Here is a 20080-nt window from a genome sequence, read left to right as displayed (position 1 = left end):
ATGTAACTAATCCAACCGATAATTCTTAGTAGCTTTAGTTTTTTTGTTAAATATTTTATACATATTATATTAATTGAATATATTCACGTCAATTTAAATTACATAAAAATGAACATTCAGAAAACTAAAAGAATTATCAATAACGAATTTTCATTTTGTTTTGAAATACTTAATTTGTTCTTTAGTAAATGTATACGACATTAATTAATTGTATTATTAAATATAAATATTTATTTTATAGTCATACATCTACGAATTTCCATATATATATGTTTATTAATATTAATTCTTTAATTATTATTTACTGTAAATTTAACGTAACTTGCAGTAATAAGTGCTCATAAATATTATTATTACATTAATAAATTATATTTCTTCTAATTAATGATGTTATTTATGTTGTAATAATAATGATATATATGGCATTTTTAACTTCAATATTTTATTTTAAAATAAATTAATGTTAAATAACGTAAATTATATATATTTCCAGTTAAAGTATTATTTTCCTATTGTTCCATTTAGTAATAATTTTATAATAACCTTTATTATATAACTAATATACCTATTTTGTAATACTATTAAAACTATAAATTCTATGAATTGTGTTCGCATATATGTATATTTGATAATATAGTCCCTTATATGAGGACCATTATATTTTATATCTATATGTATTTCTTCCTACTCAAGCACTACTCTGATATTTATTTATACTAATTAATTTATTTTTTTTAAGACATACTGAATCTTTTCATATTGTCAATACATTTACATTCATTACTCTAATGTAATGATTGCAGAAAAAAAAAAAAACAATTATAGCGTAATTTCCTTTTTGCTTTTAGTTCCATATGTATAAATTCATCATATGCATATATGCATAAATAACGTTTTTGTACATATTTTTTATTACTACTTGTTTACACTTCCTTACATACTTGTTAATATGTGTCGAATATCATAAACATGTGCATACGCACGTATGCCCTCCTTATTCATATGTACATATATAAGTATATGTAAAATATATTCATAGAACTCCGACAAACCAATAATTATTACAATTTCATTTTTTACCTTTGTATTTTATGCTATTCCAATTTCTACTTTCCAATTCATGTTTTGAGAATGCTTGCAACTAGTAAACTAAATAAAAACTTGTATAAGAACCTTTAATAAAGGTAATCAAATATAAATTTACAATTCTGATATAATATAAAATGGAACTATTCTTAATTTAATAATCTACACAACTAATTAATATATTCAACACCACATTTAATTGCCTTATCATATATATATTTTTTTCTTTCTTTTCTTAACATCCTTAGGTGGAATACCTTTTTTAGTGACCTTCATACATTAATGATATTTTCCCTTTTAATACATAATAGTTCTATCATTCGGCTTATTCTATCTCATATACAAAAACGTCTACATGGGCACATGTACGTGGAAGCATAAGGCGTTAATGTGAAAAATAACATGTAAATAAATTACCGACATGCAAAATTTTATACGCACATACATATATATGTGCGTGCACTTACAATTTTTTAATATAAACAATCTAAAATATCCATGTAAAGCTAGTACACAAAAAACAAAAAACAACAAATACATATGTACATACGCGTTATATGCATAAATACATGTTTCCACATGAATAATGCTATCTTATATACCCACATAATCATGCACACAATTTCGTACTCAAACTAATTGATTTATATATATACATAAAATCACATATCCAGCATACATGCTTTATTAAATATATTTTGTTTCAAATGATTTAATTATACGTTAGAGTTTTTAAAAAAATATTCTTCTAATGCAGACAATACAAAAAAAATTTACGTGTATACATATGAAGCTTGGTGATAATAAGAAATTGTTTAGAAAAATATCATTAGGGCACATAGGTAAAACCCACCATATGAAATACTTTTTATAGCGTTTATTTTTTCTAATTTTCTATTCATTCTGCGCAGGAGAATATACTTCTATTCATACTATTAATAATATTGTTACATAAGTCAAAATATTGTAATAGTCACAAAAATGAATATGTATCTTATGAAATTTAGGAATGTCCATATGTACAAATATATATATGGATAAACCAACATACAAAATTCATGTACTTGCATCCGTATATTCACATATACACATACGTATATACACATATATACTCATGACATAGATGTAGCATAACATATATAAATTCTTTGAAGAAATTTTTTTTTAATTCTTATATCTATATTTCTCCAAAATTATTATAATTAGACGCTTATTTTCTCGGATTTTTACTTATACATATAAACTAAGGAAAGAAAAGATAAATTATAAAAGTGACGTTAACGTATTACTTTCTTCTTTTTATTTCTTTTTTATATAAAACTTTTATAATGGTATCTATATACGTTTTTAAAAAAACATATTTGTAATTGATATTTGAACCTTGGAAAAAAGGGGGGGTATGCTTTTAAAATTTGTAGGTATTCATATAAGTTTGCATTATTATTTGTCATATTTCATGTTCTCTTACTTTTTTTTTTATTTTTCTCATTTTCTTTTTCTTTGAAACACTTTTTCATGTGCATGTCAGATATGATTTTTTTTCTTCTCCATTCTCTCTTATTTCAGATTAACATTCGTTATCGATCAATAAGTAGTCCTAATAGAAAAACATGTAAACTTAAAAAAAAATAAAAATTATTCATATATATAATAGTGTTTTCTTACAGTACTTATACGATTAATTCTCGAAGCACTCCGTTTTATAATTAATAAAATTTCTACCGGCACATTGCATAATTAATTAAAACTAAAATGAAAAAAAGTACACTATCTCAGAAATAAAATAATTTTTACAATTATAATTATTTATATCAAAAAAAATTATATATCACTTCAATATTATATTAATAACTCATAGAAGATGTTACAATGGAAACATGCGATTCATACATTAACTTCTTTTAAAAATTCTTCTTAATATTCTATTAAAATTTAATAACTTTTTGTTTTTTAATTTTAATGCTTCATTCATTAACTATAAAGGAAAAGGAAAACAATAAAACCAAGTAAAAGTGAGAAATAAAAAGGTGAGACAAACGAGAGAAGTGAAAATATGTCGTAAATAACATTTTAGAGATACATGTACATGTGTAATTTATATTATTTATCACATGTACAAGCATATATTCAAGAACAATTTAAATAATATTAAGAAAAAACAATATGAATATACATATACATTAAAGTGTAATAATTATATAAGTAAATTAAAAACTTTACTAGGAAAAGGTTCAAAATAAGTTTCTTTTTTTTTTTTTTGTTTGCAAGCCAATTAACTTTTATCTCTGTTTTAAATCTTTATGTACTAAAAATATTTTATTAACTTGATATTTAGGGTCTTGCAACAATGAAATTTTCTGTCATACATATAGCTTTACGTATATTATAAAAACATAAGTAAAAGAATATGAGTTCATATCAAAAACTTAGAATAAATACTTGGAAGATAAGTTATTTTAATTGTATCAAAAATTCTTATTATTTTAGTTTTTCATATAATTATTCAAATGTTTACATGAAAGTAGATTTTATATCCTATAATAAATAATACTTTAATATTGTTCGTCTCTTTTCTACCTTGTGGAAACGTTCTTCCTTTAATTTAATTATATTTTTCAATTGTCTCCATATAATATGCGAGCTTCTAATTATTAAGGGTAATGCATAATTAGAAAATATACAATAAAACGTTTTGAAAAAAAATTATTTTAAAAAATATAACGTAATTAATTGTTAAAAAGTGATAGTAAAAAAAAAAAAAATGTAAGAGAAATATGCTTATACTTTTAATATGTATGACAACTACAGATGTATATTTAAAAATATAAATCTAATAATATAGCTTGTAACATTATACAATGTATTATAACTTAATATGTACTAAATTAATTTTTCTTATATATCTATACTTGTAACATTATGAAATAATGAAACATGCTATTTTTCAATAATTGTGCCTTGTTTCTTTTTATTTCATATAAATTGAACTAAAAAAAAATATGATCTTCTTGTAATTATTGTACATAAATATATATATATTGTACATAGAAGAAATATTTTAATAATATATAGTAATACCTAATGTTATAAAAAAAAAAATATATATATATATATTTTTTTTTTATTAAAAATACTTTTAGCAGTTTTTTCCCTTTCCGAATGCAGAATTGTCCATATATATTAATCTCATATTCTCTTTCTCATTAGTATATTTTTGCAAACACATATATATATGTGTATTATTTCACTAACGAAAAATTACGTTTAAATCGTAAACGAAGGCGATAACTGCAACATTCATTATCATTATTTTATAATTTTCATTTGAATTTATATAAAGGAAAATGTAACATATTAACTTTAGTTATGAAAAAAACTAGAAAAAGAGCTTCATGCGAAATAATATGCATCACAATTAATTAAATCTTCTAGAAAAATGCGTAATAATTTTGAATAGAAATAATTAAAATTTATGCAACCAAAAACACAACACTGTGGACGTAGAAATGTTCTATAAAATATCAATGCCAATTTGTTATTTTAATTTTATTTATAAAATTATTGCTATATTTATAAATGTATTATTAATTGTAAATTTAAAATATACGTATATATATACATGAAGAATCGGAAATATATATAAAAAAGTACATACATATTATTATAATGTAGTAAAGATATATTTATTTTTTCATTACATATAACGACACCTTAGATTTTTACTGAAGTATACATATATTTAAGATATTACTATTATAAGGAATATAAAAAAATTATTTATACATATATATATTAATATATGTAAAAAATAAATTCATCCATTTAGTATTTTAATAATGTCAAAAATAAAAAAATATATATAATTTATTTATATATAAATTTTCAATATAATATATATTAAATTAAACTTAGCTGAATGTATTAACTCCAAAATTAAGTTTAATAATAAATAATTCTGAATTTTAATTTTAATCTCGAAGATAGAGAATCTGTAATTTCGTAACCTATTATAAATAATCAAAATTTAATAAGGATATTTTTGTATTGTATATATATAAATCAATATTATTCAAAAAAAACTAAAAGTGCATTAAAATGTTGTTTACAGTTATTAATTATTATAATATATTTCATATAAAACGTATCTTATAAAATAAATATAATATTTCTAATAAGCAAAGAATATATATTTATATATCAAAACAACAAATAATATTCATTCGCTTTTATTAAATACTAAGAAGTAACCATTTAATTATAATTTAAAGATAATATTACATTTTCTTTATAATCTGAAAATATAAATATTTTTAACTAGAACTACATATAAAATAGAAAGCAGACCTTTTTAGATAAAATATAAATTATCACAATCATTCAACAAAATTATATGAACTGTGCCATCATATAATTATTTCAATGCACAAATATAATTTTTCTATAAAAATCCATTTATGTAAGGACATATAATCATATTATGAAAAATATAATTAATGAAATTAAAAAAATACTGTGTAATGCAAATTGAAAAATATTAATACATTCAAATTCATTAAAAAACTAACAACATAATTTATATTTGAATATAAAAAAGTCTACTTATATATAGGCTTGTTTATAAAATTTAAGCAGCTATAATTACATTTATTAAGCATAGAACTAATGATATTACAAGTATTATGTCATACTAAAGACTTCTTCATATAAGGAAACGTATTCCTTTTTTTACATTTTACTTTTTTATGAACTTAATTTTTTGATATTTTTTTACTTTTTTATGGTAGTAAACGATTCCTAATATAAGTGTTACACCTAATATTAAGAAAGCTATTAAATATATTAAACATAATAGATACCTAAAAAAGCCATATACGTAATCGTAGTCATCTATGGTCACCGACATACGGCTTACCTTAATCCATTTTTTTAATTTTATTGTTTTCTCAGACTTGAATAAAAAATCTAAAGTAGAATTTTTCAATAAGCTATTTAAAGAACCGTACCACGAACCTCCAAGGTACAAACGCAATGTATAAAACAACCCCTTTATAATAAAACGAAAGCAAGAAAAATTTATTATCATTGATACTGATAACAATAATAACAATAATAAAGGTACAGAAAATCGTAATGCTAATTTTTTACGTATTATTTTTTTGTAAGTTTTGTAACTAATTGTCCTGTTATTTTTAAGAAAATCTTCAAAATCAAGTTCTTTGAATATGTTTTTTTCCATATGGGATAATTTTATTGTCTCAAATATATTAGACTTATTTTTCTTACACAGTTTATGGTCTCCAGTATTATTTAGTGAACGTACATCTTGTTGTTTCATTTTTCGTCTATCGCCCTTATCGTTCATATTTATATATTTTTCGTTTTTCGTTATATTATTAGGCATCTCTTTTTTTAAATATAAAACATTTGAATATTTATCCTGTTTACATTCTGCAAGTAATCTATAAGTTTTTATATCTAATTTACTTCCAATGGTTTGTTTCTCACAGAGGAACTTGTCAAAGATACTCTGAAAAACAAAGAAAATATTTATTATTTATATAAAAAAATATTCTCATACTGAATAACAGCGTTAATAAATATTAAACACTAAATATATAAATAATATGTGTTTCTTTATGTTATAATACCATATAACTGAAAAAATGACATATCGCACTAAAAAAGATAAAAATAGAAACTTTAATAAAAATAGGTAACTTAATTTCTTGTTCCATGATATATATTTTCATAACCTAACGTATTAAGTGGAAGAAATAATTATCAATCATATAATCACCTAATAATATAGGATAGCTGTTATAATGCAAAGTAATTTTATTAATGCTTTGTAAGAACTTAATGAAATGTATTTGAGTTTAATTTTTTTGATAATGAAGAAAAGCAAAAATAACTTTAAAATTAATATAAAACTATTTTTTTTAATTTTATTTTTAAAAAATTATTCTTCTTTAAAACAAAATAATTTTCACTGTTCTTAAATACTCAAAATATGTAATTTAATAATATAGCGAAGTAGGGTAGATAAATAAAGCGTTATTAGTATTTTTATAAAACAAATTAATAAGAAAATATAAGATTTATTAATATATATAACATTTGATTTTATGCATAATATAGAATATATAGAATACATATACTATAGAATGTATATATTATAAATTATATACTATTCCATATTTTTAAATAATAATATATAATTTAGAAAATTTGTTTGTTACTAAGAATTTTAATTTATTTACTTATTTTGGAAAATCACGATAATATTTAATAATCATAACAATTATTGTGATATTATAATAATAGTAATAATAAATAAAAAAAAAAAATTTTTTACAACATTTTGTGTTAGTTTATTTATAGTGTTGACATTAATAACCAAATAAACAAACAATATTTTTGTGTGGTCTATAAGATGTTTAACATATCGAATTTATAATGTACTACGAAAACTATAAAACAACATATTTTTTAAAGGTTAAAATTAATTATAATTTTTTAAGTTACATAAAAATATACGAAAATTATAATTTTTATTTAATTTTTTCCCCCATTACTAATATAGATGAAATATTTTTATTTTCACCTACTTATTTTATTTATTTTTTTTTAACTATATATATAAAATTAAAAAAATTATAGTAGAAAAAAACAAAAAGACAAAAAATATATTCTTAAATTTTCATTTTAGATGTTTTCAAGTCAGAATAGTGTTCCTAGTGTTATGTATTATTCTAATTCCATCAATAATAAAATTATATAATGTTTTGTATTAATACATTATTCATATCATAGTTATTAGAGATAAATTTCATAAAATAATTTAATTAAAATTTATTAGAACATAATATATTTACTCATTTTCTTATTAATTATAACAACATAGTTTTGCACTATAAGAAAAATATAATATTCAATATACCTATTTAATAAGAAAATGCACTTATACATTTTGATGTATTCCTAGAAACAACTTAAACCCGAAGCCCCAAAGATAGACCTGTATTTACAAATTCTATAGGAAGAAAGAATTTTTTTTTTTTACTATAATTGTATATAAAAAATTATATTTATAAATATGAATGAATTAGAAATATTCAATATATATTATATGTGTTTTGATATGTATTCATAATAATATCAAAATTTTAGTAAATATGTTTATAGATAACTACGAAAACAGAATACACATATTTAAATAAATACCTATATATAATAAAAAGCTGGTATAAAACATATATTTACTTTAATATATTTTAAGGATAATTTAAACCTTTTCAATCTTAAAATAATTTATTAGAAATTCACGTTTATCAGATGGTAAAAAAAAGGATTTGTACATATTATATATTAATTTATTATATAAATTAATTCATTAATTTAATCATTTAATTTGAAAAACAATAAAAAAATATATATATTATATTCATTTATTTATTCTAATATAATATATAATTAAATATTTTGTTCAAAATTAAACTAAAACTGCAATTAAGTAAAATAATAAAATGATAAAGGTTAATTCATACATTAAATGTATTGGCTTCTAATTTCCAGTATAGTAAACACTTATATATAATCATTATTTAACTAAAATATTTTTTTCCTTATATATCTATTATTTCACATTTATATTATTCAAAGAAATTTTAATTCTGTTAAGAAACGTTTTTATAATTAGTATATTCAATAAAATATATTACGTAAAATCTATAATATAAAATAAATATTAAGCTTTTACATAAATTAAATATATATATATGTATATATACATATATAAAAATAATTAAATATATCCAATCCATTTCATAAAATACAGACAAGTAACATTTATTGTTAACATGAAAATTATAGCACATTCCCATAATAGAGAAAGCGATGTATAATGTTGCTCTAGAACAAAATACAAGATATAAAGTACTTATTTATTTAAATATAAATTATCACAAGATCCAAAAAATTCATATTCAATGCAACATTATACATTCATTTTAAAGAACAAACATGTTTTTCATAAAAATACATATAAATACACAAATATATATATTATATCAAACACATTTATTAAAAATTAATTAATACATTAAAATGAATATATGAGGGTATTAAAATATTTTAATTCAGCAAAAAATTAAGAGCTTAATTTGTAACTATTGTGCATTAAAAATCTTAGGTATTTAGACATATTTTTATGAAAGTATGGTAATAGTAGTTATAAATATTAAGAATATAAAATTAAATATAACAAGCTATTATATCATATTAACAACATTTTTATATAAAAATATTCGCTTATTATTATTTATTTCACTCAGACATATACTTAATTTTTTTATATTTTTCATTATTTCGCAAGATTTTCGGAATAGCTACTATAATTAAAGCAGCTAATAAAATGATAAATACAACAAATGTTCCTAAAAAAAAATATTCTGCTCCTGGTATTATTTCCTGTGATGTTGTTTGTATTTTTATTTTTGGTATAAATGTTTCTAGATGTAATCCTTCATATATAAATTCCCAACAAGTTTTAAATGGTGTAAAAAATGCCCCCTCAATTGATTCATACGCACGTAATATGGGTAACCCTATTCCCATTAAGAAGAAAAAAAAGAATATAGCAATTCCAAATCCGTAACTTCTAAATTTTATTTTTTTTAAAGCTATATTTTTAATTCTTCTGTTTTTTTCAAGAAAAGTGTCATAATCTTTTTTTTTTATCCATTTTTTTTCAAAATGGAAATGTTTTCCATCAAACATTCCACTATTATAATCCACGACCTCTGTATAGTATTCAGCCTTATTTAATAAATTTCTATTTGACTGTTTGTTTTTTCCTCTAGTACCCCTTTCGTTATTGTATATATCTTTTTTTTCATAATCTGTATTATATGGTATATTTTCTTTTAATCCTGAAATGTTTAAATCCTTATTCTGTATATATTTTGCCAATAATCTATTATTTCCTATATATAATTTTTTATCAAATTTACAGATTTCATCCAAAGATTCGTTAAAACTATTCTAAAAAAAAATAAATGGTAAATATTATCTTTTTAACTTAATGAATAGTATGATGCAAGAAAACGATATATATATTAATACAAATAAAATGGGGAAAATATGCATAAGATAAACGTAAATAATTTTGTCATACTATATCATTCCAAAAATGATATATCCAACTAAAAAGGATAAACATATAGAATTTAATGTTAGGTAGTTGCTTATTTTTTTGATACATGATATAAAAATTTTATTATTCTAATATATATTGTAACGACAAAATTAGTGATAACATAATATATTTTCAATAATAAAGGATGCTATATTTATCTTTAAAAATTTTTTGTACAATTGTTTTTTTTTAATAGAAACATAATAAAAATTATATAGCTATAATATATTTTATACCAATGACAAAGAAAAGAAATATTAATAATGCATTATATAACATTATCTTAAAAATTTCTAGAAATAAATAGTTTTATTAAAATAAAATAATTTGAACTTGTAAACAAATATTAAAAATATAGATTTTAATATATTACACTAATTAAATTATTTTTTTAATAATCTTATTAAGAATGAAAAACAAAAATTATATACATTATTTTAATATTTCCGAATAGTGAGTTTATATATAATATGAAACGTATAGTGTATAGAATGTAGATAATACATAGTTCTCTACATTTAGATAATCAAATTTAATTTTACAGTATTATCCTATTTATTATTTTAATTTTATTAAAATAAAGTTCTAGAAAAAATTATTATTAAACAATATTAATTATTACAACATGAAGATGATAGTATTAATAAGTCAAAAATAATATTTAGCACAACACTGTGTGATATATTTATCTTAATACATGTTTTGTTCCCTATTAATGTAATTTTAAGTGTTATGCAGTAAAATGTACCTAGAAGGTAGGATTAATATAATTCTACCTAATATAAAAATATATATATATTTTAATGACACATATAGTATAATTTTTTATTTTTATATTTTAATTTTTGAAAATTATAATTTTTATTGAAGTTCAAACTAGACAATTATTAATATATGACAAATATTTATGTTCCTGCATTTTATAATTTAATTTTTTTTTTAATTAATTATATATAATTAGTAAAAATATTAATATAGTAAAAAATAAAAAAATAAATAAAAAGAAGAGATTAAAGGAAAAATACGCGTAGAAATAATGCACAAAGTTTCATTAATTTAAAATAATAACAAATGAAAAAAATTTACATATAATATATAGGATAAGATATCTATATAACAAATAAAGAAAAAAACAGTGCAGTTAAATATGCGATATAGTATTTTTTCTTTCAATCTAATATCAGAGCAAATGTATTATTTATTGTTTATTATTTTAACTATACATGGAGTTGTAAACGTACTTTATAGATTCAGCATAATGAATCAACAATAATATCGAAATATTATTTCAATTAAAACAATTAAGAGAAAAAATACATCACGTAAACATTTTTCTCTTATGTTATATTTCTAAGACAATGATAATTCTAAAAACACTATGTAAAAAGAAAATTATTAAAATAATTTAAAATATAAAATTATAATATTGTTCTTAAAAAGCATTAACTTCTAAGCGCATAATAAAAAAATTAAACAAGAGAAAAAACAGTTAAATTTTTAAATATATTTTGAAATTAACAAAATTAACATTATTACATTTTTATTATTCTAAAGTACACACATTATAGTTCTTAAATATTTATTAAGAATCTTGTTTATATTCTCCTACAATTTCTCAGAATTTGGTATTAGTTTTTTACGACATTTAATATTACTATATAAAATTAACAATAATATATTTTCAATATTTACAAAAAAAAAAAAAATATAAACTATAAAATAACTATAAAGAACAAGTGAGCTATAAAATAAAATTATTCCAACAATTTATATATAGATGAATAATTTCAATTTTAGAAGCACTTTTCTTTTATAAATATTTTTGTGTTCTGTTTACTTTTTATCCATATAACTACCCTTAAATAATTTGATTATGTTTTTTCCTTTCTTTAATTAAGGAATCATATTCTAATGACTTAAATTCTTTGTAAATCATTAAATTTACTTTTTGTTAAGTATATATATAAGTTAATTGTATTATTATATATATGTATATCTTAATAAACATTATATATATTAAGTACTATGATATTTTTAATTTTTAATACATACACACAAAAACAGTTAAATATTAAATAATATTAAATTTCAAATTATTATTATTATATTTATACTAGCTATATAGAAAAATACCATTATGAAATAAAACGTTCATTTAAATATTCTATTTTATTAGAATATACCATACCTCTTAAATGATCATAGCAACAGTGTATATATGTATGTCTGTATTTTGTAGTTCTTTAAGAGAAATTGCTTACAAGTTGTATCTGTTTCATATTTTTAATATAAATTGTTTGTTTAATGCTTCTAAAAAATATACATACATCAATCAATACGTATAGTCTTTACATACATGCTAAAAATGTCAACGTATTATATAATAATTTATAAATTGGGGCATTATACAAAATAGTAATAATATTCTCACTAAATCGCAAAATTTATAATGTAAATACTGTACTCGTAAGAATTATAAAATTAAGTTCTAAAGTGAACTCTTCTTAAAATTTGTCACATAAGGGAATGAAGCTCCTTAATATCAATGAAAACCATTTTTTGTAAAAATTTTCACTAGAGCATTAATATACAAATGAATAAGAACAGACACATGATGAGTAGAATTAATTTATCTAAAAATTGCCTATAATTACATAATCATATATTATGTTATTTTTCATATTTTTTCTTTTTCCCAATCTTTAAGTTATTCCAACTATAAATGATAACTCTCTTCTATAATCCCTTTAATTAACTATGACAATGAATTACTTCTATATTGGTGCTGCATTTTTAAGAATGTCAATCTTTTGTACCATTTTACTTCAATTGAAAAATGATGTTGTTTTCAGCAGTAATAATTATAAAAATTTTGAAACATCTTGATAAACAAAATTATCAGATATATATATGTGGAAAGATATACTGTATAAAACATTGTTCATCAAATAATTTTAAATTATAACTCTTCAATTATAATAATCAATGAAAATATAAAATAATAACCATATATATTAATTGAAATGTATTTTTAAAAAATACAGAAAAACAAGAATTACAGAATAAATTTTTATAATAATAATATTGCAAAAATATTAGGATACTCCTGAATATGTTTTTAAAAGAACTATGAAAAGTTCACATATAAAGATTCGTGTTATCTATTTTAGTGAGGTAACAAAAACACCCTGAATTTAAATAATTATTCTTTTGCGGAAATTTTGTATACCACTAAAGGGGAAGACATAAGACTTTAAAAAAAGTAAATATTAATTAATAATATTAACGTTATTACTCAAGATTAACATAGATAGGATATATGATATTTATTGTGGAAAACTCATCCGTATAATATATCTAAAGACAATTAAATAAATAAATATGTGTATACTATTTCTATGTAAGATGAAAAATAAAAATTTTTTGTATTACCTAATAATTTGTTATATTAAAAATATGTTATAAATTAAGGTAGCATTAATAAAAATATAATAATTTTTATAGTATGTTAACTACATATACAGTTATGTCACTAAATAAGAAATCATATTTTTTAAAATATCTGTGTTAGTGATGTAGAATTTGCTATTAAACATATTATATATAGGTCGAAATTATGTAATCCAATAAGATTAAACGATATTAATTAATTATAACAATAAAATCACCTTTTTTACATTATTATAATATACACAAATATAATTTATTTCATGTTAACTGCATTCAAGCATAAAACTAATTTATTTTATTCTATGATGAAACTCTATATTTATCTGTATAACTAAAAGTATGTATATAAAATAAGAATATGTTTGTCAATAAAATAATTTTTTTTATTTTATTTTGAATATATTTTATTCTATAAGGACGTATTCCCTATTATAATATATAAGTAATTATGAATTTTATTTTGAAATAATTTGAACTACAAATATAAATATGTAAATTCCTTTTTTTAAAAATATATTCCACATTTCTTATTTTCAGAATATATATATATAAAATAAAAACAAAAAAATATATAATTTGCTATTTAAACAATTATATTCTCTTTAATACAATTACACTTAATTATATATATTTGGTTTTTTTGCTTTGCGTTACTTTTTATTGTTGTAATATTTTTATTAGTTTATATTATATTAAAAATTTACTTATTGTACATATCTATTTTAATATTATATGTTATATTTTTAATAAATATATAAATAAATATATAATATATGCTTCATATTATAGAAAAAACGTCAATAAATCACATGAAATGTTATTAGATTTTGTATAACGTTTAAATAAATATATTGTTTAATATTAAGCATCAAGCTGTGATTTTCATAATGTATTAAAAAAAAAATTAAAATTAAAAAGTACATAAACAATAAAAACAAAGAATTGCACATATATACATGAATTTGTAAGCAAATAAAATATTTCATAAAAACACAATATAAAAATCTCTGTTTTTTTTTTCTTCGCACATTAATTTTATCAAATATAATTAATTCTATGAAAATTTTGTTCACATAAATTTAAAGAATAACTGTGTTGATTTCATGAAATTTTTCTTTCTGAGGATCTTCGCATTGAATTATAAAATACAAAGTTATTTAATAAATATCAAATAAACTTATTAAATAGAAAAAAAAACTTAATATATAAGTACTGATCTAATATTACAAAAGCCAGAAAAAAAAAAAAAAATAATATACAAAAATAATACGAGCAAAATATCGTAAAAAAAAAAATGTATATTATACAAGGATTTTGTTTTATTTATCTGTTTTTCTTTTTACTTTATCGCATCCTAATTGTATTATTCTAATGCTCGAAAAGCAAAATATAATAAGAGAACATATCTTATGAATTTAATATTCTTTTTAGAACTATATTATTAGAATTGTCGACTTGATATTTGAATATTTAAACTTTTTAAAAATTAAATGTGTCATATTGTTATATTCTTATAAAAGTAAAAATTTCAAATATTTCCAACTATATATAGCAAGACTACATATGTCTTATATAATTATATTTCGTAAACCTAGTTTTTATTAGTTAGTATTTAGTTGTACTTAATATTATATATATATAAACATAAGTAATATATAGCAATCTTGTTAAGTTTATATATGATAGTTTTTTTTATTCATTAATATATTTATCAAAAATATTTTTAAAAAATATCACAGAATAATTAGCTTATAATCTCTAGAGAAACATTTATTATTCATCGTCTAACAACAGATTTAAACAAAATTGTTCTAAATCTATTTTTTGAATAAATACTAATACAAATTTTACTTTTAGAATTTTATTCTCTGTTATATCCTTAATGAAATATTTTATGTATATATAGTAGATATAATTGTTATTTTTAGAAAAAATTTATATGTCGTTAAATTATAATTTTTATGCAATTTTATATTCTTAAAATTAAATAAATTCTACGTTATTAATTTTATTTCAATAATATTACTTAATGACTATTTTAAATAAATATTTTATTAATTATTTGTTTTTCAGTATATACTACAATTATACTTATTTAAAAAAAAATATAATGTTATTTATATTGATATAATAAAAAACAAATAAAATAAATTATAAATCAAACATTTACTGAATATTAAAAAAAATATTGAATATATCTAATACCTTAATTACTGCAAAAGTTTTGTGAACATTTAAAAAATTCATTATATTACAAAATAGAAATATGCTTACCTTTTTTACTAAAGCTATTATTTCTTCCATTTTAATATGGACTTATAAATATTTCCATGAGGTACCATAGTAATTGCATATAAATTGTCTTTTTTCTTATTTGCTATTTTATTTTTTTATATAAAATAAAATTTTTATTGAAATAATATATAAATATACTCTTTTCAACTAATGGATATTCATCTATATTTTTAGTTATCTATTTATCGGAAATCATGGAACAAAGGATACAACCAAAATAATACATTCAACGTACAATTTACAAGATTACTAAGTAGTGAAACAAAAGTAAAAGAAGAGCGAAAACACAAAATGTTAAAAAAAGGTATAAGTGTTTTACTATACGAAAGTGATGATTCCTTTATAGAAAGACCAAATTCATTAGAACATTATGATAAATTTAAAAAAATATTTACTAATTTAATGCAACGTGATATTTCTGAACAAGAATTTAATGATTTGATGCAATACACACAATTTCACAAACAACATGATTCATCCAATATTAAACGAAATTTAAACAAAAAACATAACTTAAAACATTGTGATATTGTTGAAAAACACAAAAACTCGCATACATTTTTAAAGAAGGTAGACTCAAAAAATGAATCAGATTTATTTCAAAACAGTTCATGTAATAAACATCATTCCATAAAGCATCATGATATAGATAAGGATCTTTTATATTTAAGAAAAAAACGGCAAGTATATTCTTTAGTTATGTCAAACAAGAAATTGCTCAAAAAAATATTATTAGTTCTTTTTTATCTATCTATGTTATGTATTACTTTTATACTTTTATGCTGCTATGGAATAACGGATTGTCCATTCCAAAAACTTGCGATTTTGCAACGTTAAATTAAATTATAAGTAGATAACTTTTAAATTAGAATATATAAAATTATTTATTATATAAATCTAAATCTAGTAATAAATATGAAAAAACAGATCACTGTGAAAAATTAGTCTTATAATATTTAAAATCTATTACAGTACTTTAAGGGTATATAAAATTTTATACGTTTAATAATAAAAAATTATACTCCCTAATACAATTACATAATATATTAATTCATTATTTTTTCATAATTATTCTTGCAAAAAAAACTTATCATAATTATATATATCCCTTAATACGAGGAAATTATTCATATTTTAATTGTTGGTTCAAATTATTGAAGTTTCATATATTATCTAAAAATATTTTTTCCAGAGTTATTTATATGCATATATGTTTATAACTATGAATATTTGCATCAAAAATATTAATATTAGAAGTATAGAAATATTAAAAATATAATTAATCAAATAACTTTAAATCATATTTTTCAGTGAATATATACGTGGTTCTTATTCCTTTTAACTTCCAAGAACACGTTTCTATAATTAATGAATACTTAGTAGTAAATTTAAAAAATAAAATGGTAATTAGTAGTTAACTAGTTTTAGTTATACGGTAAAATGTAGTATTCATTATTGTTATTCTTCTTCTGAATTAAGCTTTTTTTGCAGCATATAAATATACCTCATCAAAGATTCTCTTTTGTTATGTAAATATTCGTATAAACTACAATTTACATGTTTTATTAATATATAATTTTATATTGTTTAGAATTAACCCATATTGTTACTACGCTAAATAGAGTTCCTTTATAATAATATTTTAATAATATATTTATTTTATCATATATGTCCTCACAATTTTAAGTAATTAAGGTATTTTTAACTTATATACCATTTTTTTTTTTTTTCTATATATTCATCAAAGATTTAAATATAAAATATTACTTATTAATTCTCCCATTTATAATTATATTATATTTAAGAATATTTGATTTCATTGTTCTTATGAATATATCTCTATTTAGAACACCAAATATTGTAACAATTAATAAATGATCTCTGTAGTCTTATCTTTAAATATGATATTCTAATTATTTTTTGAATACCTCAATATTGATATGACTTTACTGCTCATTCAAAAAACAATTCAGATAAACACTTTTTTAATAAAAATAAATTATATATAGATTTAAATACGTAATAAAATTTAATAAAAATTTATCTCTTTCGTCTTTTTTCATATTTTATTAAAATATTATTGTATCTAATATTATCATGAGATCATATATATAATTTCAAATTTGATAATTCTTTAAAAGCATTAAGTTATAGGAATAATTATATCATTCATAATAATTTTTTCGGCCTCCACAATATCTTTTCATATAACACATAATCAGAATATTATAATATTTTATATACGTCTGATAGATATCTATACATATAATCCATAATTCATCTAATACACTAATATACGCATTCATGCCTGCTTAAATGAATTGATTCAATACAGTAAAGGAGAAAAAGTATTTAAAAAAAAAAAAAATAATTAATTTAGAAGACGAAAGCACTGAAGCATTTAAAAAAAGAACATATGTATTACAGAATAATGAACATTTTCAAGAAGATAAGAAATCACCATATAGTGATGCTTCTTCTCAAGAACATAATTATTTGATGGAAAACTTAGAATTTGATGAACTTGGAGAATTTGACTTTGAAAGTAATTTAAAATAAAAATATCCTGCATTAAAGCATTAAGATAATATTCAGAGCAACAAATACATACCCAAATTTTTAAATAAATTGCACTCAAAGAATAACTCATCTTTACGCCACATCAACTCAAGTAATAAATATAATACTTTTAATTATGAAGATAAAATTAATGTTACTCCAAACAGTAAGCAAGAACACTCACGAAAATATGCATTTTTGATCTGCCTTAGTTTCTTTGCAATAACATTATTTGGTTTCATACTTATATGTATAATTGGAATGCTTAATAACACAATTACTATAAAATAATTATGTCTAATACTACTTAATATAATAGTCCACTATTTATTGACGTGCCTAATAAAATTTTTTTAATATTTTGTTCTGCTGCTTTGGATAATACAGTATTTTTTAAATGAATATGCATAAATTTCGTGATAAATTTATCTAAGTCCAGTAAAAAAACAGCAACAAAATATTCAATGTAAAAAGAAATTGATTTTATAAATTTATTACATTAACTTGAAATTTAATAATGTATTATATATTCAACTGTAAAAAATATGTGTCACAAATACAATTATATAATGTATGAATTATTTATTTTTTCATAATTCATCTTAAAAATCTCGCTATAGTTTCATATATCCTGTAATATATATAAATAATTTATATTTTAATTGTTAGTTTCAACTAATAAAGATTTATAATTTATTTAAAATTAGACCTTATAGCGATATATATATATATTTATTTATTTATTTTCATCATATTATATGACTGTAGAAATTATATATTTATTTTCATTCCACTAATGATATTTTAGCTTTTTAGAGATATGTGCATATAATTAAAATTTTCTTATTTTGAAAAAGCAAAAAGAAGTATTAATACATTTTATCCATTAATATATGATTACATGTAATTCATTAATTTAATCTTTTAATCAAGTAAAAAATAAGTAAAAATTTATAATATGTTTATTTATAAACTTTCAATATAACATATATTTAAATATTTATGCAAAATTTAATAAATAGTATAATTCGGAAGAACAAAAATAAATTAAATGAACTTAACTCTACACGGAACTTCGAATATTTCGAAAACAATACTAATTAAATAATTGTAAATAATATATGTTTAATAAAGTTATGATTTTATTATATATTTTTATTATCCCATATAAACCATGTAAAGAGCTAAGCATCTGTTAAAAAGAATTTTGCATTAACAATATTTTACAGCAGATTTCTCATAAAAATTACCTTATAGGTTAAATATTTTGTATTTTATATAAAATAAAAAAAAAAGAAAAAATATTTTACTAAGCAAAATATTTTCAATTAGTTTTTTATTATAAAATAGAAGAAACAGGTATATTATATTAAAATAAATCAGAATATTCTTTAGTTACATCAATAAATAATCATTTAAGACAGAACAGTGTAATTATAAAAATAAGCCCATTTTTTACAATTACAAAAAAAAAAATACTAAAATTCTAAAAGT

The 20080-nt window shown here is 19.2% G+C and overlaps 3 protein-coding genes across 3 annotated transcripts; 1 reads left to right on the top strand and 2 right to left on the bottom strand.

Annotated features, from left to right (window-relative positions):
* Window positions 1-5818: 5818 nt before the first annotated feature.
* On the bottom strand, window positions 5819-6821 carry PmUG01_08060400 (fam-l protein; the record flags this gene model as incomplete). Its single annotated transcript, XM_029004761.1, has 2 exons — window positions 5819-6613; window positions 6735-6821. The coding sequence occupies 2 exons, from the start codon at window positions 6819-6821 to the stop codon at window positions 5819-5821; spliced, it is 882 nt and encodes a 293-aa protein (XP_028861418.1).
* Window positions 6822-9411: 2590 nt separating this feature from the next.
* Window positions 9412-10348, bottom strand: PmUG01_08060300 (fam-m protein; the record flags this gene model as incomplete). Its single annotated transcript, XM_029004760.1, has 2 exons — window positions 9412-10128; window positions 10262-10348. 2 exons carry the CDS (start codon window positions 10346-10348, stop codon window positions 9412-9414), a joined length of 804 nt encoding a protein of 267 aa, XP_028861417.1.
* A 5650-nt stretch (window positions 10349-15998) lies between these two features.
* Window positions 15999-16864, top strand: PmUG01_08060200 (Plasmodium exported protein, unknown function; the record flags this gene model as incomplete). Its single annotated transcript, XM_029004759.1, has 2 exons — window positions 15999-16067; window positions 16202-16864. 2 exons carry the CDS (start codon window positions 15999-16001, stop codon window positions 16862-16864), a joined length of 732 nt encoding a protein of 243 aa, XP_028861416.1.
* Between the last annotated feature and the right edge of the window lie 3216 nt (window positions 16865-20080).

This window comes from Plasmodium malariae (genome assembly GCF_900090045.1).
Source record: "Plasmodium malariae genome assembly, chromosome: 8".
In the NCBI taxonomy this organism is placed as follows: Eukaryota; Apicomplexa; class Aconoidasida; order Haemosporida; family Plasmodiidae; genus Plasmodium; species Plasmodium malariae.
The sequence above is the reverse complement of the archived record's forward strand: the minus strand, read 5'-3'. Positions and strand labels throughout refer to the sequence as shown.